Below are 27,933 nucleotides of genomic sequence, written 5' to 3'. Positions count from 1 at the left end.
GGCCTACCAAAAATCAGCTCCATTGGATCACCAATGGGTGTCCATTTGTGGGGCCAAAAATGGACAGATACTGTTTGTCCACAAATCTGTCCATTTTTGGCCCCACAAATGGACACCCTAAGGTGATCCAATGGAGCTGATTTTTGGTGGACACCCTACCCATGAAAGGGCCCATCAAATGAATGCTTTGGATCCCACCCAAAATGTGGCCCCACCCTGTTTCTGTGCTCGAGCGCAGCAAATGCATGCTCTCTCTCTCTCTCTCTCTCTCTCTCTGTATATATATATATATATATACACATTCAAAACCAAATCAATACATACACATAGCAGCTGATAAAAGTTTAAGCAACTAGTAAAAGTTTGCAAAAAAAATTAATAGAAGTTAACATACACTAAATCAAACAACAACTTAAAAGGGGACACTGACTTCCTGCACTAAGCTGCTTCCAAAATATCAACCAAATAAGAACTATGTCAGCTCCCTAACTATGGACATATAGTTCAATGTATGCTCAAAATAAATGTCAAACAAATGAAGATAAATAATCCACATTTCCAAACCAAATTTTTTTACTTAAATTAAGGTAGTTTTGAAAGTTGAGTCTACGGAACTGCACTGGAAGGGGCGGGTACGGAACCTTTTAGAAGCCCATGGCTCTACATTAGAGCTAATGGCTTTTAATCGAGTATTGCATTAAACTCACCGGGGATTGGTCATCCTCGATGGTGCCCAAAAGAGAAAGTGTGGGGAAAAATGACAAGAAGATATTGCAACATTAATTTAGAAGAGATGATGGAAGCAAGAATTGATTTTGGTCAAAAATGGCAATTTCAATATAAAAACTAGTGGGCATGAGTTATATCATATTGTATTTAATATTTTTTCTGAATGACATTGTATTTATTAATAAACGTATTATTCTCTCTAATAATTCAGAAGAGACATATAACTTTGTCTTATAATTCCGAAGTGGTCGGAGTTACATGTATAATTCACTCTGATAATTTTGAAACCAAAATTTCTTAGGGATTACAAATGGGTTTTCAAAAGTTATGCTAAAATGGCAATTTCAATATGAAAACTAGTGGGCATGAGTCATATCATATATATTGTATTTAATTAATAAACGCATTATTCTCTCTAATAATTCAGAAGAGGTCCCGATTATAACATATAACCCAGTCTTGTGATTCCGAAGTGGTCGGAATTACATGTATAATTCACTCTGATAATTCCAAAGTGGTTCAGATTACATATGTAAGCCACTTTGATAATTCAGAAGTGCTTTACATTACATATATAAGCCATCTCAGCATATTACATTTATGATTAACTGATAATTTTGTAAGTCATCCAAATTGCATACATAATTCACTGATAATTTTGATGTTGTCCTGATTATATCCCCTCACTAATAATTCTTATGAGGTTCACATATACAACCTATCCAGGGTCTAAATAATTCCACATCAATATATACATGGCTCCACTTAATACGTATTTATATACCATTTATTCTTAAATTCTGAAGTCAAAGCAAATTTCAAAACTGTAATCCACTTGATAATTAGTTCTTGAAGAAATGTTTAGAATTCTGAACATATACCTGAAATTCAAGTTTTAAAATTCTCCACACACGTGCGCGCATCTATATACGTATATGGAAATCAGTTAAAAGTTTCACATTTATATGCTTGAGAATCAATTCAAAATTTTGCATCTAAAACAATTCTGAACTCTAAACAGATGCATATCCCCATGAAAATCAAATTTCTAATAATCTTAGATCAAAGATTACGAATTTCTACTTGCAAAAAGAAACTTTTTTAACCCTGAATTTATCTACGAACCCGGGCCAGTATCTTAAATTTAATTGATAAAAGAAGAAAGCATACAAGAGGAGGGCGTGCCGCCGCCTAGCCTCAAAACCCGCCAAAAATGAAAAAGAATCACCTAAACCTAATGTTAGGAATGGCTGAAGCATCACATCTCACCGCTTTCCAAGTCACTCTAGGGAGATGCTTCCACTGCCAAAACACTTCTCTTTTTTGTCATAATCGAGATTAGCAAGAGAATCTACCTCCTGGTTTGCTTCTCTAAAGTGATGGGAAAGCTTCAGCTTAATATCCGAAACAAGCTCTAATAGGTCCTGCCAATGATAACTAATCGTCCACGAGGGATCTTTCTTGGTTATGATCATCTCAATCAAGACTTTACTATCTGCTTCAAGCCACACCTCCATAAAGCCAAAGGCCTTATGTGGTACCTAAGTTCCTCCACCAGCTGACATGCTAGGATTTTCTTTCAGAGCACCATCTGTGTTCAATTTTCTCTCTCCCATTCTTGCTTTTTGCCAACAAATTTTAATTGCTCTCGGGATTATAGCATTCATAGGTTGAATAATGGTGCCAAGTGCCTAGGGGTGTTCGTTCGGTTATAACCGAACCGAATAGACCGAAATTTGATAACCGAAATAATTTCGGTTATCAAATTTCGATAACCGAAACCGAACCGATTAAAACTTCGGTTATTCGGTTATAACCGAATAACCGAATAGTGGGATAAAAAGAGGAAAAAAAGCAAAATCTTGATTTGGATCGGAGGGCTAGGATCATCCTATCGAAATGATTTTTTGAGCACAACCTAATTAAGTTGTGATAAATCAAATGGACGGTTTTGATCATCCTACGGAGTGACCATATAGCACTTTTTTTTGGAAAAATAATGGTTTTTATCCATAATTTTGGTTATTCGGTTAACCGAATTTTTTTTTGAGATAACCGAAACCGAACCCGAATAATCGAATTTCCAAAAAAAATAAAATAACTGAAACCGAACCGACAAGAAAAAATACTGAACCGAACCGACCAAACTAATTCGGTTCGGTTCAGTTATTTGGTTATAACCGAATAATGAACACCCCTACAAGTGCCTACCTCTCCCAAGGGCTCCAATCAAAAGATGGGATAAATGATATAGATAACAGATTTTTCCAAGTCATAGCAGCCTTTATGTTGACATTAATATGTTTTGAGGATCCCTCCACACATCACTTGCATCTCTCCCGAGCGATGTGATTACTTTTAGAGTGGAGCCAAAAGCCGATTTCATTCTCCTTTTAGCCAATTCAAGCCTGTGAAATAACTGGTTACTCCAAAAACTTAGACTGTTGTAGAATGCGTTATTTATTCTTTTATACTTTAACACTCCCCCTCATGTGTGGCCCGTCTTTCTTTGGGTTGGCCGACACGTGGCACATGTGGATTTTCGACATAAGGTTTGAACTTAGGACCTTTGCTTTGATTAGTTGATACCATGTGAAATGACCGGTTACTCCAAAAGCTTAAGATGTTGGGAAAGGTGTTATCTATTCTTGTATACTTTAACAAAGCCATTGGAGAATTCTGGCTATAATAGGCAGATTATGAATCAATTGTCACATCAAGAGTATTAGCAAAAAAGATCAAAGAGATCTTGCCAAATCACTCAACAAAAACGTGATCCAATTCCTCCTTTGGGGATGACACAACAATTACTTCTGGAGGGAATTAGAATAGAAATATCCTTTATTATGCTCTCCAGAGGGACAATGTTGTGAAATAACATCTACATAAAGCAGCTGATTTTTGACGAAATTTCCTTCCATTTAAATTTTGGCCAAATACTTTTTCTGCAGCTTATGTGCACCTCGTTCCGAGCTGAATCTCCCGAAAAGTGCATCTTATTATGTCTCTAACCTTCTCCTAAGATACATCAAATAAGTTCAGTTGGGCAGATAAAGGTTTACAACAACCACTTATGAATAAAACAACCATAGAAAGGGTTCAAATCAGGGCACACAAACAGAACAATCCACACCAATATTCAACAAGCTTTATTTCTATCTTCACATACACACAACCAAGCTATTGACAGACATCTGATCACAACAGATCACATGAGATCTAGCAGACTTGTAATGACTCGGATTTTTAGAGAAACCCGAATTGCTACCAAAGACAAACTAAATGCAACTCCTATGAAAAATGCGGAATAATTTTCTTTTTATAAATAACAAAGAACCCAAGTAATATTGATCTAAATCAATCTTAGAGAGTTTAGCAAGAGTAAACTGGAGTCAGTAATATCGATGAAAAGAGACTAGACACTCCAATGACTCAGCATCCTCTTCCTACGCTCCTCATTTATTCTCGATGTCGTCCATTATAGCAAAACTTGTGAGGGATTTATATGGGTTAGTTCAACGAACTAAATAGACTCATTCGGTACTAAACATACATAAGTAACCAATTTTTGAATTTAAAAGCATACAACTTAATTCAATAGGTGAACATGTAGTAACAATTATTTCTAAAGTAATCATGAAATACTAATAGGGAACATGCTATGGTATAAATCAATTTGAAAATATTATTCTGGCAAACAACTTTTTAGAAGTGAGAAATTTATGCTATGTTATTATCATTATTAATGTATGAGACTCCTCCTCCAAGGTAATACAACTCCCAATAGCTTGTCACCCGCCTCCAATTCATTCTGTTACCCTCGTCTATAGGTTACCTGGGCATGACAGACTTTTTACGATGTGCTCAATGGCCACTCTGGCTCTTAACATCGTGGTCTAAGAGGATGCATTTACCACCATGAGGGTGCGCTTAAAACCCATGGCCGGTGTGGAATTTCCTTATCCCCGGACGACTCTTCCGCCACTCAATCTACCAAATTATTTTCCCAATGCCTTTGTTTCTTACCATTTTTTCTAGCATATCATCCATATCTATTTTTTTCTTTCCAATATCTTAAAGATATGTTTATCAATTTTCTTACTTCTCACATTTTTCTTTTTCCTTTAACAAGGAATCGTAGCATTCCATCACTTGTAAGTATAACATCATTATTAAATCAATTTCATGCTACTAATATGACAAAAAAGAGTGTAAATGCAGTGATTGTCACAAGTCATTTTCCCGATCAATTATATTTCAACTATGAATTTTCGTTACACACAATTAAATTAATCATTGTCCAAGAGTATAAGTTTAAAGTACCGCCACCTACCTTGAATTTAAACCTAATGTTATGAGAATGTCTGCAATTTCTCTTAGTCATAACAAAATGAGAACAACCTGAAAAATATAAGGAATCACATATGTCAAGTTTTTCAGATTTAACGTATATACGAAAATTACTATTTTTAATCTATTTATTAATTGTTCTATATTTTTAGATTTGTTAAATATTAGAAATGTTTAATGGAGAACCTGTAGCGAATTTGGAAGAACTTGATAGCGCTTTTGATGATACGAGCAGGAGGTTTGTTCGTAGAATCCGAACATAAGAGGTAAGAGTAGCTATGAAAAATATGAAATTAGGTAAGGCTAGGGGGCATGACGATATTCTTATTGAGACTTGGAGATGCTTGGGTGATGTGGGTTTGGTTTGGTTAACTAGATTATTTAACAATATTTTGAAGACTAAGAAGATGCCTGATGAGTGGAGGAAGAGTACATTAGTACCTATTTATAAGAATAAAGGGAATATTCAGAGCTGCACCAATTATCGGGGAATTAAGCTAATGAGTCACACCATGAAGCTTTGGGAGAGGGTAATTGAGCATAGACTAGAAAAGAGACTAAGGTGTCAAAGAATCAGTTTGGCTTCATGCCCGGATGATCGACTATGGAAGCTATCTTCTTGATTAGGCAGTTAATGGAGAGATTTAGAGAAAATAAACAGGTCCTTCATATGGTTTGCATTGATTTGGAGAAAGCGTATGATAGGGTTCCCAGGAGTGTTATGTTGTGGGTCTTTGAAAGGAAAAAAATGCCTACTAAATTTGTTGACGTGATTAAGGATATGTACGATGGAGCAGTAACTAGTGTCAGAACCACGGATGGCACGTCTAATGAGTTTCCAATTACAATAGGACTGCACCAAGGATTAGCTCTAAGCCCTTGTCTTTTTACGCTAGTTGTGGATGAGCTTACTGAGGGTATCCAGGATGAGGTGTCGTGGTGTATGTTATTTGCAGATGACATAGTATTAATCGACGAAACCAAAGCAGGAGTAAATGGCTAAGTTAGAGTTATGGAGAACTACTTTGGAATCCAAAGGTTTTAGACTGAGTAGGACTAAGACAGAATATATGGAATGCAACTTTAGTAATGTAAGGAGGCGGGACGAGGATGTAGTAAATATGAATAGACAAGAGGTACCTAAGAGCGATATCTTTCGCTATCTTGGTTCAATTCTACATTAGGAAGGAGAGATTGAAGAGGATGTTAGCCATAGAATAAGAGTAGGTTGGTTGAAGTGGGGAAGCTTGCCTCATGAGTTCTATGCGGCCGTAAAATCCCAACAAGTTGAAGGGAAAGTTTTATAGGACACCTGTGAGGCCAGCCATGCTGTACGGCTCAGAATGTTCGGCCACCAAGAAGCGGCATGTGCATAAGATGAGTGTAGCGGAGATGCGAATGCTTAGATGGATGTGCGGCCACACAAGGTTAGATAGAATTAAAAATGAAGACATTCGTAAAAAGGTGGGGGTGGCACCAATTGAGGAGAAGATGAGAGAGCACCGCTTAAGATGATTTGGACATATCCAACATAGGCCTTTGGATGCTCCGGTGAGAAGAGGTGACGCGTGCCAAATTGATGGAGTAAAAAGAGGTAGGGGTAGGCCAAAAACAACTTGGGTAGAAACAGTGAGGAAAGACTTGATAGCTAGGTACATAACTGAGAACATGACATTGGATAGGGGAGAATGGAAGAAAATGATTCATGTAGTCTAGTGTCAGCATTAGACTTAGTCACTTAGAACCAGTAGATTCTTTGCCGAACCCAACTAGTTTGGGACAAAGGCTTAGTTGAGTTAAGTATTAAATATCTGAAAATTTAGTTTTTGCTAGATATTATTTAGAGTTTTATTTTCGAAATTTATTACATATCCGAAAATGAAGCTTTTAATATCTATTATTGAATTGTTTTGTTTTATGGATTATTAAATATCAGAAAATATAGTTTTTAATATTTTTTTATTTATTAGTTTTGTTTCTAGATTATTTAAATCCGAAAATATTTTTTTAATTTATATACAATAACTGCTTTTATTTTCTGAATTATTTAAATCCGAAGATACAATTTAAATAAATATATATTAACTGTTTTTATTTTCTGGATTAATAAAATCCGAAAATATAGTTTTAATAAATAATTTTCAATTGTTGAATCTTAGCAATTAATATATATGTGATAATCATCGTTTCAATATATCTATATTAAACTGTTAAATTTTTGAGATTAATATACCGATGAGAATCAAGGTTTTTATGCATATCTTTTACTTTTAAAAAGAAAAAAAAATCGGAGATTAATATTTATTCAACAATCATGTTATATATACACACACACACACACACACACACACATATATATATATATATATATATATATATATATAGAGAGAGAGAGAGAGAGAGAGAGAGAGAGAGAGAGAGAGATTATATGGTGGCCGACCCTGCACCAAGAAGGGCGGGAGGCCCACCCTTGATAAATGATCTAACAGCAGAACCCTAAACAGTAAAAAAAAGGGGCTGCGTCAAATATCGAGGATGGGCTTCCCGCCCTTGTTGTTACACGGCCGGCCACCATATACATATATATATATATATATATGTATATATATATATATATGTATATATATATATATATATGTATATATATATATATATATATATATGTATATATATATATATATATATATATATATATATATATATATGAGGGCGAGGTTTCTGAGCTCTAGCACAGCCTGGGCTAGAGCTCCTAATACACCATCTCCCATAGTTGTTTGACTCATCCAACCCATTCATCCTATAGGACCTCACATAGATAGGATGTTCCTAAGAAACCATCTCCATACCATAATCCTAACCATCCGATCTATAGCAGCCTAATTTCTAACCATCCATTTTAAACGTCCACAAATCATAACCCTAACCATAATCTATAATCCTAACCATAATCCTAACTATAACCTATAAACTAAATGGGTTGGATCACTAAAAAAACTATGGGAGATGGGGTTTCTGAGCTCGAGCTCAGAAACCTTTTCCTATATATATATATATATATATATATATATATATATGAGAAAAGGGTTCCTGAGGTGGCGCTAACGCTACCTTATATGAGGTGGCGCTCACAAAACATAGGGGGCCCACTTTGTTTGGATGATCCAAAGCATTCATTTGATAGGCCCTCACACAGATAGGGTGCCCACAAAAAATCAGGTTCATAGGATCATCCTAAACCTCCATAAATCTAAACCTCCACAAATGGAAGGGTTAGGATGATCCTATGAACCTGATTTTTTGTGGGCACCCTATCTATGTGAGGGCCTATCAAATGAATGCTTTGGATCATCCAAACAAAGTGGGCCCCATTTGTTTTGTGAGCGCCACCTCGGGAACTGTTTACTCTCTCTCTCTCTCTATATATATATGTATAGAGAGAGAGAGAGAGAGAGAGAGAGAGAGAGAGAGAGAGAGAGAGGAAATGGTTTGTGAGGAGCTGGTCAAGTAAGCTAATTTGAGCAGAGCTCACAAACCATAGGGGGCCCACATTTTTTGGGGGATCCAAAGCATTTATTTGTAAGGCCCTTCCATGGGTAGGGTGTGTACCAAAAATCAGCCCTATAGGATCATCCTAACCCAATCAAAGGTAGAGGGGAAAATGGGCAGACACTGTGTGTCCATGTTTCTGCGCATTTTCCCCTCCACAAATGGCAGGGTTAAGATGATCCTATAGGGCTGATTTTTGGTACACACCCTATCCATGGAAGGGCCTTCCAAATGAATGCTTTGGATCCCCCAAAAATGTGCCCCCCCTATGGTTTGTGAGCTCTGCTCAGATAAGCTTATCGAAGCAACTACTCACAAACCATTTCCTCATATATATATGCACATGCATATATAGCTGACAAAAATCATAAGTTAATATATATATATATATATATATAAGAAATTCATGAATTAATATCCATAAACAACTGGTTTAAAATCGTTTATTAATGTGTATATATAATTGCCACAAATTATGATTTTTTATGTAGGAAAAATAATCATTAATTAATGTGTATACAACTGATTAAAATCATTTATTGTATATATAATTGCCAGATATTATGAATCTTTATGTAGGAAAAATAATCACTAAGTAATATGTATACAACTGATTAAAATCGTTAATTAATGTTTCCATATATATTTGCCAAAAATCATAAATATCCTCATATGAAAAGCATAGATTATTACGTATTTCTATAACTGCTGAAAATCTTTGATCAAAATATGTGTATTTGTATGCCGAAAATCATGAGTAAACACACATATCCCTATATCGATGCTAAAATCATATGCATGCCCTAGAACTAATGAAAATCATGGAGATCATATATAACTTGTTAAAAAGTTGTGGATTAAAACCCCAAACACAGATGAATACCTAAAAAAAATAAATCTTGGGCACTTACTTGGACGATACGAAACCCACATTACTCTCTTCTTTTTCTTCTTCTCGCACCTATGTGCACAGTACAGGTGTAGGATCATGTGTTTTAAACTTTCGTTCTTCATTTATCATTGTTGTTGGTTCGATTTCGTCGTGCCGAGTCCACTGAATGCCAATAAAAGATCAATAAGATGTACGGGCCCAAGCAGCACCCATAAATAAAGATGCTATATGACATGTCAAACTATCAACAATTAAGATGATAGTAAAGTATAACTGATATGATTTCCTCTTCTATTGTAATCTTAGTTGGAACTTTTTTTGCACGAATGAGAACAGCCAGCACGAATGCAACTCATACTATGGGGAACATGGCTTATTAAAATGAAGTACCTGTGCTACATAGGTCAACATTGCTTTGTCCATGACAACTTGTAATCTTCTCCATACGTTTCTCGGAATGATTCTACTGCTTTTCTTATATCCCAATCAAGTAAAAGTCATCTATATTGAAAAGGAAAATTGCATTGCATGAGCAAAGGGCATAGTAGCTCACAAAACATTTTCAAACTCAAGATCAGCCATTTTGGAATACTGTTAATGGTTCTTTTTCGGTCATTTTAGCAATTTCAAACTCAAGATCAGCCATTTTAGAATACTATTAATGATCTTTTCTCAGTCGTTTTAGAAACTTTGTGGAAATAGTTTAACTGTTCAATTAAACCAAAAATAATTATTGGCTTTTGACTTTTTTGATGACTTCAAATTATTCACTGGGAAGCTACAGTTTTCTCAGGTGTATTCTTCTTTATGTATTTTTATTGTTTGGACGGAGTACTGGAGATAAACTTCAAATTATTCCCTGGGAAGCTATCAGATCAATGGACGGAGTACTGGAGATAAACTTCTAAATCCTGATAAAGGTTTTACTGTAACTTATAATTTCTATTGTTGTCCAGCTTGATGAAACGAAAGAAGTGGAAGTGCAAAGGATCCGAAGGAGTGATCGGATCATGGGAAACTTCTCTAAGGCTCTCTGGAATGTCTTAAAACAATACAAGCAAAAACTTGAGGTAATGATCATAAAAAGTGAACCACCAAGAAGTTGGTGTCTTTTATACGATGCTTAGTCATAGCATTGATGTATGACTTATATGGCTTGGATATCTTTTACAGATAACCAGAAAGTACCGAACATGTGCAAACTTTTAAAAAGTTCAGATGATTGGATCTAACAATATATGTTATACCCAAGCAATTTGTGTTTTATATGTATTAACTGTTCTTTGCGGGGCACAATTAGAACTGTTCTTTTGTAGTTTAATTTGATTTTTCAGGCATTAATTTATGGTCTGATACGATTCATTCTCTCACATTATTCATAGTTACATAGTTTAGATACGGGAATATTTTGGCAAGGGAAAGTGTTTGGGAAAAGTTTGGAAAAGGTTTTCGAATTTAAAACATCTATATTAACTGTACTCTTGTTTACGTTTTCTAAATAAGAGACCTCAATGCATATAGTGATGGTTATGTGTATTCTCATTAGTGTAGGTTGTGGGTTCAATTCTATTACATTGTTTTGTAAATATGTTTGGCAGTTCTCTCAAGATTTATCAATTATATTAGAAATAGATGAAGTACTCACAAATTACTGAGCACTGGGGCATAAAAAATTTTGAGCTTTTGGTGATTTTGCGATTATTGGTCTAGTTTTGGTACTCTTAGCCAGAAAAAGAGAAAAAACCTCTTGGTTTATGTTCTCCTAGTAATGAATACGACACTAACATAAATCCTAAAAGCAACTTATAGAAAAAGATTAATCTACTCCGATACTGAAGTATACTATCATTCTTAACACTCTCCCTCAAGCTAGAGCATATACATCAATCATTCTCAACTTGCTACACAAAATGAAACTGAGTAGAACGTATTACCTTGGTGAACACATCTCCAATATGATCTGCTGACTTCATCTGAGGAGTTACAATTTCTTTGACATGACGAGGTCTCGAATAAAATGACAATCTACCTCAATATGCTTCTTCTTGCAATGAAATACAGGATTGCTGGCAATGTATATTGCTGCTTGATTATCACACAACATCCGCATCTGAGAGCTTCTATTGACCCCCCCATTTCTTCTAAAAGAGACGACACACATCATTTCACACGTTGTGTGAGCCATTGCTCTATATTCAACCTCAACATTTGACCTGGCTACTATGTTCTGTTTTTTACTTTTTCATGAAACTAAGTTACTAAAAAAATGTAACTTATCTCCCAGAAAGGTATAGAATCATGAAGTCACTCTTCGATCTGACTGATTGCCAGCGCAATCAACATATGAAAAACCAATAATCCCCAATTGTTTAGATGGCTTGAACGCAATACCCTTGCCAAAAGTGCCTTTCAGATATCTCAATATACGACAAATGACATCCAAATAAGATTGACGAAGGGTCAGATAAACTTCAACTTCCCTTTTGCGGCCAAGAAAACCCTCACAGTCTGAGCCCACTGCAAATAATTTACTCCATTCAATTTCACTGAGGTGATTTGCATACCCATGCCATCACTAGGTGCCATTGGATTAGCCTTAAAATCATTTGCTTGAAGCCTCCATCACCTCGGAAACAACAATATTCGACCTTAGAAAACTAAGAATAAATCACCAGAATCACAACCCCATGAAGCCTTGACCAACGCAAAAGGCAGAACCCAACACCAAACAAGCACCCACATGGTGCCTGCTAAAAGCCTGAAAAGAGGCACTGTCTAATAAAGAAAACATTCCCTATTAGGTCTGTCGCACACCACTGCATAAAATTGTCAATCCTTGCCTGAACGAACCACCAAAATACCATCATCAATCCTCGCCTGAACGATCCACCAAAATTCCAAAAAGTTCGTCATACCTGGCCTGGCTCAGCAAGATCAGGTTTTCTTGCATCCTTAGTTAGAAAAAAGAGACAGGAATAAACCTCCTGGTCTATATGCTCCTAGTAATGAATCTAAAACTAACATAAATACTAAAAGCAACATATAGAAAAATTCCAATCTACCCCTATATACAGAAATAGACTAACATTCTTAACAGTTACTATGGCCCAGACTAAGCACTTCTGTATAGTTCCCCAAATATTGTCTTGTTATTCATTCGTGCTATTTGCAATGTAACAGGTATCAGAGAATGAAGTCCAGCATCTCAACGAAAGCCTTAGAAAGGAAAATTCTAGAGTCTTGGAGCTGGAAAAAGAACTGAATGATTTGAAGTCTCATTGTCTTTTCTGTAGGAATCCTTCAACAGTGGGATTTTATACTCCTAGGTTGGATGCTGGCACTCAGTCTTGTGAAACTGGATCACCATCCTCGGTATGTCATAATCTGAAGACTAAATCCGAGGCTTACAAAGTTCATCTCACTCCCACTATAAGGGTTTTAGCACTGTTTGTGATGTTATATTAGTAGTTTGGCATAAATCATGATATATTAATAGTTTCCCTGTCAAATTGAAAGTCTTTGAAAGTGTTTTGCTTTCAGTTAAGTGCGGGATATTCACTTTATGTGAATGCTTCTCCCTACCTAAAGTTGTCTGAGTGTAACAGCAATGGGAAGATACCTGATTGGTCTGTAGGACAGAATCAGAAACTTTCTTTTCCGGTGTGCAACAACTAATAACATGCATTTTCTGTTGATACTTCTTATAGGTAGGATTGACTATTTAGTGTGCTAAGTTTCTAATGTTTTCCACAGAGAGAGACTTCTGATATGGCGGTTGTTGATTCAAGTTTGTCTACAGAGGACATAAGTAGTGAAAGCTCCCAGGTAATATTCTAAATTTAAACTCAGATGTAGTGACTGAAAATCTATAATTCATATACTCACTATTCTCTTTTTTTAATGATTTCACTGAACTTGTACTTCCACCTTAGGATTACTCCGAGTTCATTTCATCAGAGTTTCTTCATGTTAACTTGCTTACTCAACTTCGGTGACTCACATTTAGTTAGACTGACTTGATAACTATGGGTGATAACTCTCAGATCTCATTCGATTTATCCAGCTTTATTCACTCCTCGTCTTGAAATTCTCTAGCAACAGCTGAAAAGAGTAACCAATGGAAAGGAACCACATACCTCAAACTAGTAAAATGATTGACTAAACACTAATAATCCTTGCACACAATTTAAAGGATTCTATATGTAAATGTTTTACCAGGAACCTTCTCAGAGACAATAAATTCATATTAGTTCCGTAGTATGAGAGTAGATCTGGTCCTCTGGATACACATGCCATCATTGCTGAAAATCTCAGAGTTGGACAAAAGGCAGCCTATGGCGTCATTCAGTCAAACCATATACATGAAACTTTTTCGTACTAAGGAACAATCCATAGTTTTCAGAAACTTCCTAATTGGATGGTGTTGTTGGAAATAGAGTTCAGGTTAGAGAGGAGAAGAAGAGGAATGGAGAGGATGGAGAATCTCCACTAGGGAGCTCCTCATGTAAATGATGTATAGATAGGCCCAAATAGGGCATCCAATGTACAAAGACTACAATACCCCTAATACTACCAGTAATGCATAAACTACCCTTACATATTATTCAACACTCCCTCTGAAGCTGGAGTGTATATGCCATGGAACTCCAGCTTGGTACCAAGAAAACTACAACAACAACTAAAAAAACAAAAAGTACATAATCTCATACACACATCCAGCTCGGTATAACACTCCCCAAGTTGATGTGGTAGATACATAATGAAAGGCATAAACAAAAGACAACGGTCACCATGAATAGCATCGAGATCAACGGCCATAAAAAAAAAGTAGCTCCCCTCGAAGTAGCATGACAACGAGAGCGATCAAAAGCAGGGCCTCCCACTGAATGAGAGCCCGACAATTACATGTGCACACCACGAAGGATCAAACGGTGACACCTCGGCAGGGAAATAACATCGATCCATCCAGCAAAATACGCACACCAAAGGTGCGCACATGAGCAACGACGAAGCACCACGAGCGGGAACACCGCCCGAGCAACACAACACCAAGTAAAATAACCACCAATGGAGAAACCATCGGAGACAGGTCAACGGCGAAACCGTCGTCTGAAGAGAAGAAGGAAAGGAGAAGATAACCAACCAACGATGGGAAACCATCTTCTGGTGACAAGGTGGTAGAAGATAACCAACCAACGATGGGGAAACCATTGTGTGGTGACAAGGTCGACGGCATGAACATCGTCGGCTGAAGATAAGAAGAAAATGAGGGAGAATATAAACCAACCAACGTTGGGGACACCATCGTCTCGAGACAAGGTCGATGGCATGAACATCGTCGCCTGAAGAGAGGTCAATAGGGAAACCGTCTCCTGAACAGTGCCGACCAACAGTGGGGAAACCACCTCCCGAAAAGAAGGTCGACGGGAAACAAAGTTGTCACCTGTAAAAGAACCGACCAACGATGGGGACACCATTGCTCGGAAAAGAAGGTCGACGGAAAATGAAGAGATTAGTCATAAAGAATACGTGACGAAGAACATAAAGAAAACACAACACTCCCTCGAGACTACATGTGCCCGGACAAGACAGAAAAAGACAATAAGGAAGACGTAACAATCACTAAGGGGACGAACGAAGATCATAAAGAGAAGATAATAACACTCTCCCTCAAGAAAATAAAACATAAGAACACTCTCCCAAAAAGACAATACGAAGAAAAAGACAACATCAAGAGAAAGGAACAACTCCAAGAACAACATGACAAAACTCCCCCTCAAGCTGAAGGTCGAATACCTTCAACTTGCAATGAAAACCAGGACAATCAAGGCATTACACCTCTTTCGGACATTTGATCAAACACTTGGTGTGCGCCATGGAGAAGAAGACAAAGGAACAACGACAGACAAGGCACCACACCTCTATTTGACATTTTATCAAACACTTGGTGTTTTTTGATTGGCTACACTTGGTGTTCACCTTTAAAGAACAACACAACATAGAAGACATAGAAGACGACACTGGACTATGTAAAGAAAGAGATGACATCAGCAAAAGACATAGAAAAAATGGAAAGAAAGAGATGACAACACTAGACAACACCCCCCCTCAAGTTGAAGCCGAAGTCCTTCAACTTGAAACGAAAAGAAGACGTCCAAGGCACCAAATCTCTTTCGGACATTTCACTGAACACTTGGTGGGCACCTTGGAGAGGAAGACAAAAGGCATGAAACACAACAAATATAGAGGGAGAAAAACAAAGAGGAGGATGAAGGACAACAAGACAACACCCCATACGGCAACCCAAACGAGAGAGAGAGAGAGATTCCGAGGAGATTTGGGGTTTACGGCAAACCCAAATGGGTTTTGCGCACACGAAAGATGAGAGAGAGAGAGAGATTTGAGGATACGAGGGTTATGGCGACCCAAAAACACAGAGAAATACGAGAGGTGAATGGGGGAGTAAATACAAGAGAAGGAGAGAGAGATAATGGCGTGATGGCGATGAAAGGATAGACTCTTCTTCTTTCCTTCTTCCTTCCCAAGGATCTTTGCTTTGATACCACGTTAGAAATGGAGTTCGGGTTAGAGAGGAAGAATAAGAGGAATGGAGAAGTTGGAGAGTCCTCACCAGGGAGCTCCTCATGTAAATAATGTTTATATAGGCCCAAATAGTGCATTCAATGTACAAAGACTACAATACCCCTAACACTACCAGTAATACCTAAACTACCCTTACAAGTTATTCAACAGATGAGAAGCTCACTTCCTAGGAAACTTGCTTCGGAAGCTAAGTTCTTCTCCCTTCCCAAATTTAGAGTGAATGCCCTGCCCACATCGCTTCGCGTTTTCTCTTAATTAAGAGTATGCTTCCTATTTAGGTGATTATATCGTCTTAAAAAGAATGTTTTCTCCCTCCGCTTATGCTAAAGGAGCGTATTTAAAAAATGAGTACATTTAAAACTTGAAAACATATCTTACGTTTCCAATGAAAATTATGTCAATCTTTTTTCAAAAATTAATATTAAATATTGAAATACAAGGTGACAACCCAAGAGGGGGGGGGGGGTGAATTGGCTACTTAAAAATTTGGGGCTTAATTAATTGGATTACTAACATCAATTTACAAATTAAGCCTTAACAAGTTAACCCTTGATTAATCAATAAAGATATTAAGAGCTAGGGTTTGGATGTTACTTTAAGCATGCATTCACTAACCCTTGTTCGATTAAAACATAGACACAAATTGGGTTAGAGATTACCAATCACCACAATGTGCAAATGAGAAGGAGAAGAAAGCATCCACAAGGTACAAGTTTTATAGTGGTTCGGTCACAACTTGACCTACTCCACTCTTCCAAGTTTTCCTCCTTGGGATTCTATACTAACCAATAAGATTCTTCAAATGGCGAATCTCAAAGCCTTACACCAACTCCTTCTTCAAAGGGATCACACCCTTTTCTGCATGAAGCCTTTCCGAGGACACCTTCCTCGTACAATTGATTTACCTTTCTTTCCGAGCCAAATTGGAGACCCTCAACTATAGAACGAAGAAATAAAATGAAAGAACTCTTAATGCCTCTTGATAGGCTGATTACAACTTTCAAAGCTCACAAACTCTCCAAGGAATATATACAAATGTAAAGCCTATGGAGATCCTCTTGATAGAATATAAAAATACAAGTTCAAAGAGGTTTAACCTTTCATATAAAAGTTTAGGTTCAAGAAGATGGGATTTGATCTTGCAAAAGGTTAAGTAGAAAGGTTTAGATAGTGTATATATAGCCCACAAGGAAATATGACCGTTTGGGGGTAAAACTGTAATTTACAGGGTTGAAAAAGTCAACCTGCGAAAGCCCCAACAGATCTATTTTCCAGTCGCGGCGGTCGACCGAGGCACAGCGGTCGCCCGCCCTTATCCGGCTCTTCTTTTGAAATTCAAAATTCATACCAGCTTGGTCGATCAGCCCAATGGCTGTCGCCTGGCGAGGGCTTACTGTTTAAATTAAATTTTTGCTCAAAATACTATCGCGGTCGACCGGACCCATGGAGGTCGACCTCCCACACCATACTGGATTGTTTCTGTTTCAAACAGAAACATATCCGCAGTCGCTCGGCTTACCCCGGTCGACCGGCCCCATAGAATTTGAGATAGCCTCGACTTTCAGGTTCCATCCCGCGGTCGCTCGGCCCTGAGTGAAATTCCATTTTAACTTTAAAATCCAGGGGCTTTTGGGCTATGGTCTTTGGGCTTTAGTCCAAGGTTTTCAAACACATTTTTGGGTGTGTTGTTGTTTTTCGAAGATGTAAAATGTTAAGTATAAAAACCATTTTGAAAACCTTTTGAAATTGCATTTTATATAAAATCAAGAGGACTCCAAATACATTCTAAAAATAAGAACCTTGAGTCTTCTTGGAATATCTTGGCTCATTTGCACTTTCTTGGACTTCTTCGGCTTGGGTGAACATCTTGACCTTGTCTTGGCTCTTGTGACATCCTCCAATCTTCCCTGCATGTTGTGAGGTGCATGAGGTGTCACCAATGACTTGTTCAGCTCCAAGCTACTTCTTGACACTTGCTTAGGTACTTGTGGGATCTTCATGATGAGCTTCTTTACTTGAGCATCTTCAAATGAGGATGATTCCAATGTAGGTGCAAGCTCTTGGTTCCTTTGATTCTTGATCCACAAAGTCATGTATTGTGAAGAGTGTGTGATGACGATTATGACATGAAATTTTTGTATACAACACAACATCTCAAAGCAACACATTAGTCTGACAATGCTAATCAATTTGTGTTTGCTAGCATCAAAACAAGAAGGTAAGGTGAATGATTGAACCCATGTGCGCCCTTGGGCTTACATTCTCCCCCTTTTTGATGATGGTAAACAAATTGATTAGGGAGGAAGGAGATATCAACCAATAGATGAATAAGCATGGTATGATATACACAATAGAGCATAGCTCCCCCTCACTATATGCACAAATATAATTAATAACTGTAAAACATATGGTGCATATACAGTTGGACTACCTAATCAATTCTTAAAATTTTCCCCCTTTTGGCAACAACAAAAAGGTAGGAATAAACAAGTGAAAATGCAAGATGGGTGTCAAGATGAATAATAGCTTTGCTAAGCTATGTGCCTTGTATATGATATATCATTCAAGCTCTAATATGATGCTTATCAAAGAAGAACACAAGTGAAATGCATGATAAGCCGAATAATTTTTTTTTTTTTTTTTGATCAAATGATTTCCGAGTTAAGCACAATAATAGGGGGCAATAAACCATGTGAGCACATCACATTGGTCTATATCATCATGAATATATAACCATTGATCTCTCACCTTATGAATTTGTCATAAGCCCTAGGTGAAACCTGTGTTGGAGGGCATGACAAGGTATAATGATGCAAGGTGAATGATTGGAACACTTGGGCTTTATTTACAACTTTTGAAGGCATATAAGTATCTACCTGATATGCCCAGATCTATGACTTAATCATTTAAGTTTACAAGTTGTATGTTGTTGGGGATTTCTTGCCATAGGGCAGAGAAGTCTCTTCCTGAGCATGAACATGCTCAGAACTAGAACATAACTTTTGAGTTTTGAGTTGTTTGACCCTAAATGATTATACATTTGTAAGTGAAAAATTCCCCCTGATTATGTGCGATTAATCTAAATGTAATTGACTCTAGCACATAAGCCCATGATTTTAATCACCTTACCCATTTCAATTTTTGCTCCATTCAAATGAGAAGTACACTTTGAATTAGAATGGATGATTATTAGACATAGGATTATAAAATTGAAACAACTATACTCTAATAAACACATGGATACCAAAATAATAAACAATCAAAGGAGTACATATCCATGGGAATCAAAAGAACTCATGTATATATATATATAGATGAGACAGGAATAGATCCCATATACATGAATAAATGATGGAAGAGACACACCCCCTTCACATCATGAACCAAAATAAAGGCATAGAAAGCCCCTTACTGGGCAGATATCCATAATCATGCCATACAAGGCATATTCATCCACATATCATAAAGCCCATACTTGGCATTTACAAACCAAAATCAAAACCCACATTGAGCATAAACAACATCCATGATGAAAATGAAAATACAATGTCCAAAAGCCCAAACTGGGCAGGAAGAAAGAACCGGAGAAGGATATCCTAGCAGCACTATAGTATATCATTTCTGGTGTACCAACTACAGTTCATCTGCTAACACAAAATGCACTGGAGAGTCCATCACATCTTTGAAGAAGGCTGATCACGGGGAGGAGTCGAGGAGTAATATCGAAAAGGACGAGATTCTGATATCACCTGTAATAGCTCGCCATGCTCTCGGGCTCTCTCTTTCCTGTCTGTTGCTACGATATGCATCAGTAGCGAATAATCAGTAGCCCTTTGAGTCTCAGCCCTAGTAAGTCGTCCTATCTCTGTGCTCATCTGGTCAATTCGTCTGACAAGGTGCTCATATGATCTCTGAGGCTAAGTAGCCTGTACTTGCTCATCTTCAGCCAGACTCCTTGGTACTTCACTAGAACTAACTCTACTGCAATCTTCCCCTGTGATTTTCTTATTCCCATTTGAATTAGGGTAGAGGAATCGATTACAGGATCCGAAAGTGTGAAGTAGGCCTTCATTAAATCGACTCCATTATACTTTAGTAGTTTAGTGATAGGCATTCCATAGGGTAAACCTCCTTTTCTTTTCTTGACTGCCTTATCCATGAATCCTAAGATAATGGTACCGAGGTTCAGTCAAATCTTCTTAATAATACAATAAGTTAAGAAGGCTTCAAATGGCTTGACTGTATCAAGATTTTCAACTTTTGGAGTAAGATTGTGAACCACAACTTTATGGATTAATCTGGCCAGATGATTCATTTGATTAGACATGACATTCAATTTTTCACCTGTAGGGGGGAAGGTTCCTAGAGTTTCGTAAACATCCTTCCATGGGAAATGATGATTCTCAATGTCATCTTTTCCTCAAAAGAAGATTATCTTCCCACTATTAGGGACATCCAGAATATTACAAATTTCTACCACATTCAACACAAGCTGTGATTTGCAGTAGCTATTCATTACTGCACCTCCATGTGAGATTGAGAGATTTGCATAAAAGAACTTTACAAGCTCGGGGAAGATTAAGGAGTTAGATTCTAGAAATGTTACCCATCCTTGTGCTGCAAAGAGATTGAAGAGATCAAACTCTATAAGGTTAGTAATCTCGACTTTCCTTCCTAAGATGATCGGTCTATCCTTGAGAAGCTCGTACTTTTCTTGTGCTTGTTGGTTGAAGAAATGTTCATTAGGAAATTCCTCTTCTTTTGATTTGAATCTTGGTCTCTTGTCTTTATGCGCAAGCATTTTTCTTCTTGAGGATTCCATTCTAGGGTTCGGATTTTGTGAGAGAGAAAAACAAGAAAGCCCAAGAGGGAAACAGAGATGAGAGACGAAAAATGAAATGGAGAGATGAAAATACAAAGGAGATGAGAGATTAGTGGGGGTATGGTAAGGGAAATGAAGAGCAAGAACAATAGAACGATTTAATGGAGAGAAACTAAGAAGAGGGAAAGAGAATGAGAAATGGAAAAGAGAAAGTGAGAGAATGAGAGGAGGAAATGGAAGATAACTCACTAGAACTCTTTAATCTTGAAGCTTTGGCACTGAAAATTGATTTAGAGATGAAGAGGAGCAAAAACCCTAAGAGAAAAACAAATGGCGGGAGTAAAAAAATGAAACGGCGGAAGCCCATTAAAAGTAGTTTTCGATCGTCGCGGTCAACCGGGCTATCGCGGTCGCCCTCCGTGACGCTACTGTCCATTTTTGTTTTTCACTTGCGACCATCCGCGGTCGACCGGGTTACCGCGGTCGTCCGCTGTGACAAATCTGTTTTCCTTTTTATTTTTGTCCAGATTGCCTTCCACGGTCGCCCTCCGAGGCTCGGTCGACCGTCACACCCCTGTTTTCAATTTCTTGATATTTTTCAAGGTATTTTGTGGACAAATCGATTTTCTCCTATTTTTCTCACCTTTATGGGGTTCTAATGAATATGCAAACTCTATCCCGTTATTTTGCCGAATCACGTTTTGCCAACTATGGTTCTAATTAGTCTCATTGTCTTCTTTCAACTTGTAATCCTTACCTATATTAACCATTCCTCCGTAACCTACTACAATTCTTCTCTATGTACTTGTTTGCTTCCAATAAGGCTTATTACATTCTTCATGTTGACTTTCAATGACGCTTCCCACACATTTTCTCTTTACTTTCTTTTGAGCTTTTCGCTTGAGGTGTTTTCTCTTCTCTAAACCCCATGCTTCCCACATCGCTTCTCACATGCGTTTCCCTCTTTGGTGAATATGGAACAGCCTATGATAATTTAACAGTTGTCTAACATGGGAGAAGGGGTTCCACATGAACAAAACTGAAAGTGTCAAAGAACCTAGATCTTTGTATCTTTTTGGGTTCCTTTTATATGCTTTTATCTCTTAGAAATGAAGAAATTGTTTTGGGCAATTAATTTTCTTAAATGCAGAAATTGTAAGGAGAAGCAGTGGTTAAAGTGCTGAAAATGCGCTGTTTGAGTCGTTCTGTTTGGTCCCTAATCGTAGGGACTTCACTTCACTAACCTTTGAGAGGTTTAAGTTACATTAGTTTGTTAAAAGTGGTCGGCTAAGCCTCCCTTTATGCAAGCAGGGCAGGAAGCAGGGATGGGTTTGTTTCCCTGCAGACGCTGTTAAGCCCTTAGATTCAGTTTAATCCGTCTTTTCGAGGTGCGCATCTCCGTCTACTTACTAAAAAGAGGGAGGGGGTAGGTACTATAGAGTGGTCCAGATCAAGTGTCATCTTCAAATTTCCTCTCTTCAGAAAGCGAAAGTGATTACTCTTTCATATTGGTTTTTGGGAATTTAAGCAACTGGAGGACATGGAAATTCTGTTAGGTTATACAGTTGCTTGAAAATATCCTTACAAAAAAAAAGGGGGCGGCTTAGTGCATGAGGCTCCCACCATTGCGGGGTCTGGGGAGGGCTAGATGTACGCAGCCTTACAGACAACCAAAAAATACCAACTAACAAGGTGCAGAGTCCGTGTCACTCTATAAGGCTTGGACATAAACAAGTCTACATGTACTTTCTTTTTTGAGTGATACCATATATTAACTTATTGAACTGCATGTAATATAAATAGGGGAAATTATATGACCTGGCTACTCATACTAAGAAGACAAATCTAGTCATGCAGAGGCTGAAAAAATTGTAAACTACATTACACCTTCACTCTGGAGGTTGCCAGATGTGGTATGAAGGCATGAATTTCTTATGGATAGATGTTGAAAACTACAAGCTTCATTCAGAAGCTGATGCTGTCAGTATGAATAGATAGTGTTGAAAAAGTCTACTTTTCTTAAAATTTTATCCTTTTAAGTAGAATATTTAACGGATGCCGTTTGCTATTTGTTTTCATTTCATTGCTAATTCTAGCTGCCAAGTGCAACACATGGAGTTTCTCCCTGTAGAAATCAAACACCAGCTCAGAGTTCACAAACTCAGGTAATTGTCTATAAACCTGAAAAATATTTTATTTTATCTATAGAGTTTTTTGTTAAACCTTGCTTTAAAATTTCATCCTTTTGATAAGAATATTTAACCGAATGCAGTTTTGCTAATTTCTTATTTCGTTGTTATTTCTAGCTTCCAAGTGAAACACATGGAGTTTCTCCCTGGAGAAATCAAACACCGGCTCAGGGTTCACAAACTCAGGTCTTTGTCTATAAACCTGAAAAATCTTTTATTTTATCCGTAGATTTTTTTTAAAACCTTGCTTTCTGATCAACATGATGCTATTATCTGTAGATTTGATTTTACTAATTTAACAGAGATTTGATTTTACTAATTATTTTATTTCTTTATTAATTCTAGATTCCAAGGGCAACACATGGAGTTTCTCCATGTAGAAAACGGACTCCGGCTCAGGGTTCACAAACTCAGGTCTTTGTGCATAAACCTGATTTTTTTTAATTTTATGTTTAATTTTTTTGTAAAACCTTGCTTTTTTATCATATGATGCTATTATCTGCAGATATTTAACAGAGATGTGATTTTGCTAATTTTGTTTATTTCATTGTTAATTCTAGCTTCCAAGTGCAATACATGAAGATTCTCCCTATAGAAATCAAACACCGGCTCAGAGTTCACAAACTCAGGTCTTTGTCTATGAACGTGAAAAATCTTTTATTTTATCTGTAGATTTATTTTTGTAAAACCTTGCTTTCTGATCCACATGATGCTATTATCGGTAGATATTTGAAAGATATGCGGTTTTAATAATTTTTTATTTCATTGTTGATTCTAGCTTCCAAGTGCGACACACGGAGTTTCTCCCTGTACAAATCTAACACCAACTCAGAGTTCACAAAATCAGGTATGTGTCTATAAACCTGGAATATCTTTTATTTTATCTGTAGATTTCTTGTGAAACCTTGGTTTAAAATTTTATCCTTTTGATTAGAATATTTAACACGAATGCGGTTTTGCTAATTTTTTATTTATTTCATGGTTAATTCTAGGTTCCAAGTGCAACACATGGGGTTTCTCCCTGTGGAAATCAAACACCGGCTCAGTCTTCAAAACCTAAGGTCTTTGTCTATAAACCTGAAACCGATCAACATGATGCTATTATCTATAGATAATTAACAGAGATGCTGTTTTGCTAATTTTTTATTTCATTGCTAATTCTAGCTTCCAGGTGCAACACATGGAGTTTCTCCCAGTACATATCAAACACCGGCTCAGAGTTCACAAGATCCGGTATTTGTCTATAAACCTGAAAAATATTTTATTTTATCTGTAGATTTATTGTAAAGCCTTGCTTTAAAATTTTATCCTTTTGATTATTATATCTAAGGAGATGCGGTTTTTCTAATTTTTTTCATTGTTAATTCTAGGTTCCAAGTGCAACACATGGAGTTTCTTCCTGTAGAAATCAAACACCAGCTCAGAGTTCACAAACTCAGGTCTTTGTCTATAAACCTGAAAAAGGGTAGTGATATATCCGCCCCTTTTGATTACCTGGGACACCCATGGCTAGTGTATGTGGCAATCAGCCACGTTGAATCCTTCTGACGTGAAGTACATCAGCCCTTCTGTTGTCATTGATACACTGCTGCTGGGTGTCCCAAGTAATAAAAAAGGGGCTGATATATCACTTCCCCTGAAAAATTGTTTATTTTATCTGTAGATTTTTTGTAAAACCTTGATTTACGATCCACATGATGCTATTATCTGTTGGAATGTCCTAACTATTGCTTAGTATTTAGTACTCAACTCAACTAAGCCTTTGTCCCAAACTAGTCGGGGTTGGTTAATGAATCCTTTAGAAAATTTTCATGAAGAAGGTAAAAGGATCTACCCGGCTCAAATTGACTAAGTCTAATTCTTACACTAGTTGGGTTTGTCTACATGGATCATTTTCTTCCATTTTATCCTATCCAAGGTCATGTTCTCTGTTAGTACAAACCAAATTCTTTATACACATTTATTTGGAGAGCATAGCTGTATCATATTCACCTGTCATCGGGACAAGTAAATTCATACAGCTTCAACTTTGTTTAACATTGATTATTAGGTCAGCTTCAATTCCATCTCATCATCAATAACAAGTGTATGATCACTTGTTAAAACCGCTCAATATCAAATTAGCCATTTATTGTTAGAAACCAACAAAGAAGGAAATACACCAAAATTTCCTACATACGGCTCATGAACTAAATGAAACAACACAACTTGTTGAGAGCAAAAGAAGGCATAAGGTTGACATGAAGAGAATCCAGTGGCATTTCCTAGGGATCTTTTCGATTTTATAAATATAAAGGAGAGTACAAGTTTCTGAATAGATGTTGTCAATTATGCATGTTGAAACATTGTTTCAGTTGTCGACAGAGAAAATATTTAAATAATATATTGTTGCACTTGTACCTGAATTCTGAATTATGTTTATCTGGATAAACCAACTAAAATCATTCACAAGAATTATATAATATCTAAACCCAGAAGCAAAGGCAACAATTGAAGGCCCCCAAACATTCGAGTGTAACAATAGGTTGTTTCAGATATGCAATTAAATGAGGTAAAATGTAATCTTTTGCTTTTTCCATCTGATGAGGGGCACACACATCCAAGTGGTCAATGAAGTAAAATGTATTCTTTTACATTTTTCCAACTGATATGGAACACAAGTATCCTGTAACTTTAGAAAGAGCCAGAAATAAACAAAATCTAGTTGTCTATGTTTGATTATGATTAGTTAAGTTTCTTTAGCAACATGGGACAGTTACATTATAGATGAAGATAACTACATAGAATTGACCACAATGGAAACAAATCTGTCAAATGAAATATTACTTTATCATAGTATATATTGTGATAGTTTCCAGGAATGAGGTTGTCACCATTGTGCTTAACACATCTTAATTATACTGCTTGATAAATCTATGTCTCTGGTAAAATTCTGCACTTCAGCTCCTCTATTTTTAACTGGTTATTTCTTACTAGTTATTTTCATTGAGCATTCTTTCATCTTCTGTTGCAGTTTCCTGATTCACGTGTGTCACCCGATCAAGATGTGGGAAGCACAGACAGCTGCCATGTCATTGAGGTTCCTAAAAGAGAAAACAAACAGGATTCTTTTTCCAAACCTTTGAAGGTGGATGTTCCTAAAAGAGAAATCAAACATGAGTCTTTTTCCAAACCTGTGAATGTGGAGAAACCCAGAAGGTTAGTGGCTACTATTGTTAAGAAAGAAATCTCAGTATTGCTAGTGCAGTGAGGGTTGCATTCTGTGATAGAACAAACAGTTTTTGGCTTAGTCACATACATCTCCGCTATTTTTTAACATATCGCGATATATTTTTTCTTACTTTTTAATAAGACGACAAAATCCCAAAATTTTGTCGAGATCTAAAAAATATGCCGATAAATTCACGATATTATTTGTTGTTCTATTGTTCTTAAATTATATATTTTTATATATTTCAAATTTTTTCTTTTCCCAGTTTTTTCCCTATATAAGCCCGAAAAAGAACAAAAACATTAAAAATATCTCTAGATACACCCTTCTCAAGATATTCTCAAGACAAATATTTGTGACTTTGGTTCTTGGTCGATGATTAGTGTTGTTTAATAAACTATTGACATGTACCACATTATGCTGATCATATTAGTGGTCATAGATCAGATACATCTAGGCTGCTTCCATCACCTTACATTAAATCACTAATTTTAATGTTCGGTTACAATGTTTGTTCTTTTATCATAGCTTGTTTATTTTGGTAACCAGGAGGCTCCTGCCTGCATCAACCATGTTATTAAAGGAAATTAATGGTTTTGACTTGGTGGATGATAACCCGAAGGTGCGGCCTAACATTACTCTTTTCAATCGATCATTGTGTTTTATTATAACTGTTTTTTTTTTCTTAGGCTATTGGGCTCTCTTTCTCTTACATTTCTTCCAATGAAGTAGCTGTATTTTTTCGCTCTTGCAAAAGCAAAAGGGCATTATTCTCTTAAGCTTTTCCTTGTGGATGCTTGGGACTTAAATTAAATTTTCTCTTTTATAACTCCACTTTTGAATTTATACTCTTCTATCATTGCTACTGTTTAAACCATGGGATGTTCGACAGAATAGCAGAAAAGGACGTGAAAAGAAGGTAATTGCAGAGGAAAAAGGAAGAAGTCAGGGTAGCATATCACTTGCTCGGCTGTTGACAAGTAATCTCCATTTATAAAAGCAATGGCCACTCTTTATAATGATAACCTGGAGAGAGTAATTCCACTTCTTTTGGTGCTCAGTTTAACGATCGAAAAGGTGACTGCCAAATGCATTTTCACTGATTTGAATGTGAGCTTTATGTCTATGGCCACAAATTCACTACTTCAGTGAATTTTTGTATACCACTTTAATTTCTCTCTCTATGTCTGTATGTTTGTTTCCTTTCAGGTTCTGTCTGTGTATGTCTGAATGTTTTTTTTTCTTGCCAAGTGTTTATTGGAACCGGTCATTCGCACTGGCCCACCTAGGATGGCGATGTCGGACAATCCCAATCATTCGATTAGTGCTTATACATGTCGATTTCTACTGAATTAGTGGCTAGATCTTTCACTAATCAAGTGAGCAATCCCTCGATTAATGAAAATTAGTAGTCAAATTTCTTATTAACTTCTTTTATATGTATCGTCATGATCTTATTTCTCCTAACTTGCAGCAATCCAATGCTTATTATATCACAATTGTACATAAGGGTATTCTTCGAAGTCCTTGAGGCCCAGAATTTGTTGTCCCTCAGATACCCCTACACATGGTAAATGCCTACAAGATCAGG

General features: G+C 36.8%; 1 protein-coding gene across 5 annotated transcripts in view; it reads left to right on the top strand.

Moving 5' to 3' along the window:
* LOC143886117 (ATP binding microtubule motor family protein) overlaps window positions 1-27,658 on the top strand; it is a 93,374-nt gene extending 65,716 nt beyond the window's left edge. For 2 of the 5 annotated variants that reach the window (XM_077390085.1, XM_077390083.1), the window contains 15 exons: window positions 10,474-10,587; window positions 12,698-12,889; window positions 13,058-13,177; window positions 13,271-13,342; window positions 23,039-23,107; window positions 23,249-23,317; window positions 23,477-23,545; window positions 23,692-23,760; window positions 23,910-23,978; window positions 24,124-24,192; window positions 24,296-24,364; window positions 24,502-24,570; window positions 26,145-26,329; window positions 26,892-26,964; window positions 27,235-27,658. In XM_077390085.1, coding sequence (XP_077246200.1) covers window positions 10,474-10,587; window positions 12,698-12,889; window positions 13,058-13,177; window positions 13,271-13,342; window positions 23,039-23,107; window positions 23,249-23,317; window positions 23,477-23,545; window positions 23,692-23,760; window positions 23,910-23,978; window positions 24,124-24,192; window positions 24,296-24,364; window positions 24,502-24,570; window positions 26,145-26,329; window positions 26,892-26,964; window positions 27,235-27,339 — 1,413 coding nt within the window. In that variant the 3' untranslated portion in view covers window positions 27,340-27,658. The remainder of the gene's footprint in view (window positions 1-10,473; window positions 10,588-12,697; window positions 12,890-13,057; window positions 13,178-13,270; window positions 13,343-23,038; window positions 23,108-23,248; window positions 23,318-23,476; window positions 23,546-23,691; window positions 23,761-23,909; window positions 23,979-24,123; window positions 24,193-24,295; window positions 24,365-24,501; window positions 24,571-26,144; window positions 26,330-26,891; window positions 26,965-27,234) is intronic. The other 3 variants (XR_013253682.1, XR_013253681.1, XM_077390084.1) reach the window with 3 other exon arrangements.
* The last annotated feature ends 275 nt before the right edge of the window (window positions 27,659-27,933 follow it).

The sequence above is a fragment of the Tasmannia lanceolata genome, unplaced genomic scaffold (genome assembly GCF_043159265.1).
Source record: "Tasmannia lanceolata isolate RefF3 unplaced genomic scaffold, GAP_Taslan_0.1 ptg000011l, whole genome shotgun sequence".
Lineage (NCBI taxonomy): Eukaryota > Viridiplantae > Streptophyta > Magnoliopsida > Canellales > Winteraceae > Tasmannia > Tasmannia lanceolata.
Note: the sequence above shows the minus strand (reverse complement) of the source record. Positions and strands in the feature narration are given on the sequence as shown.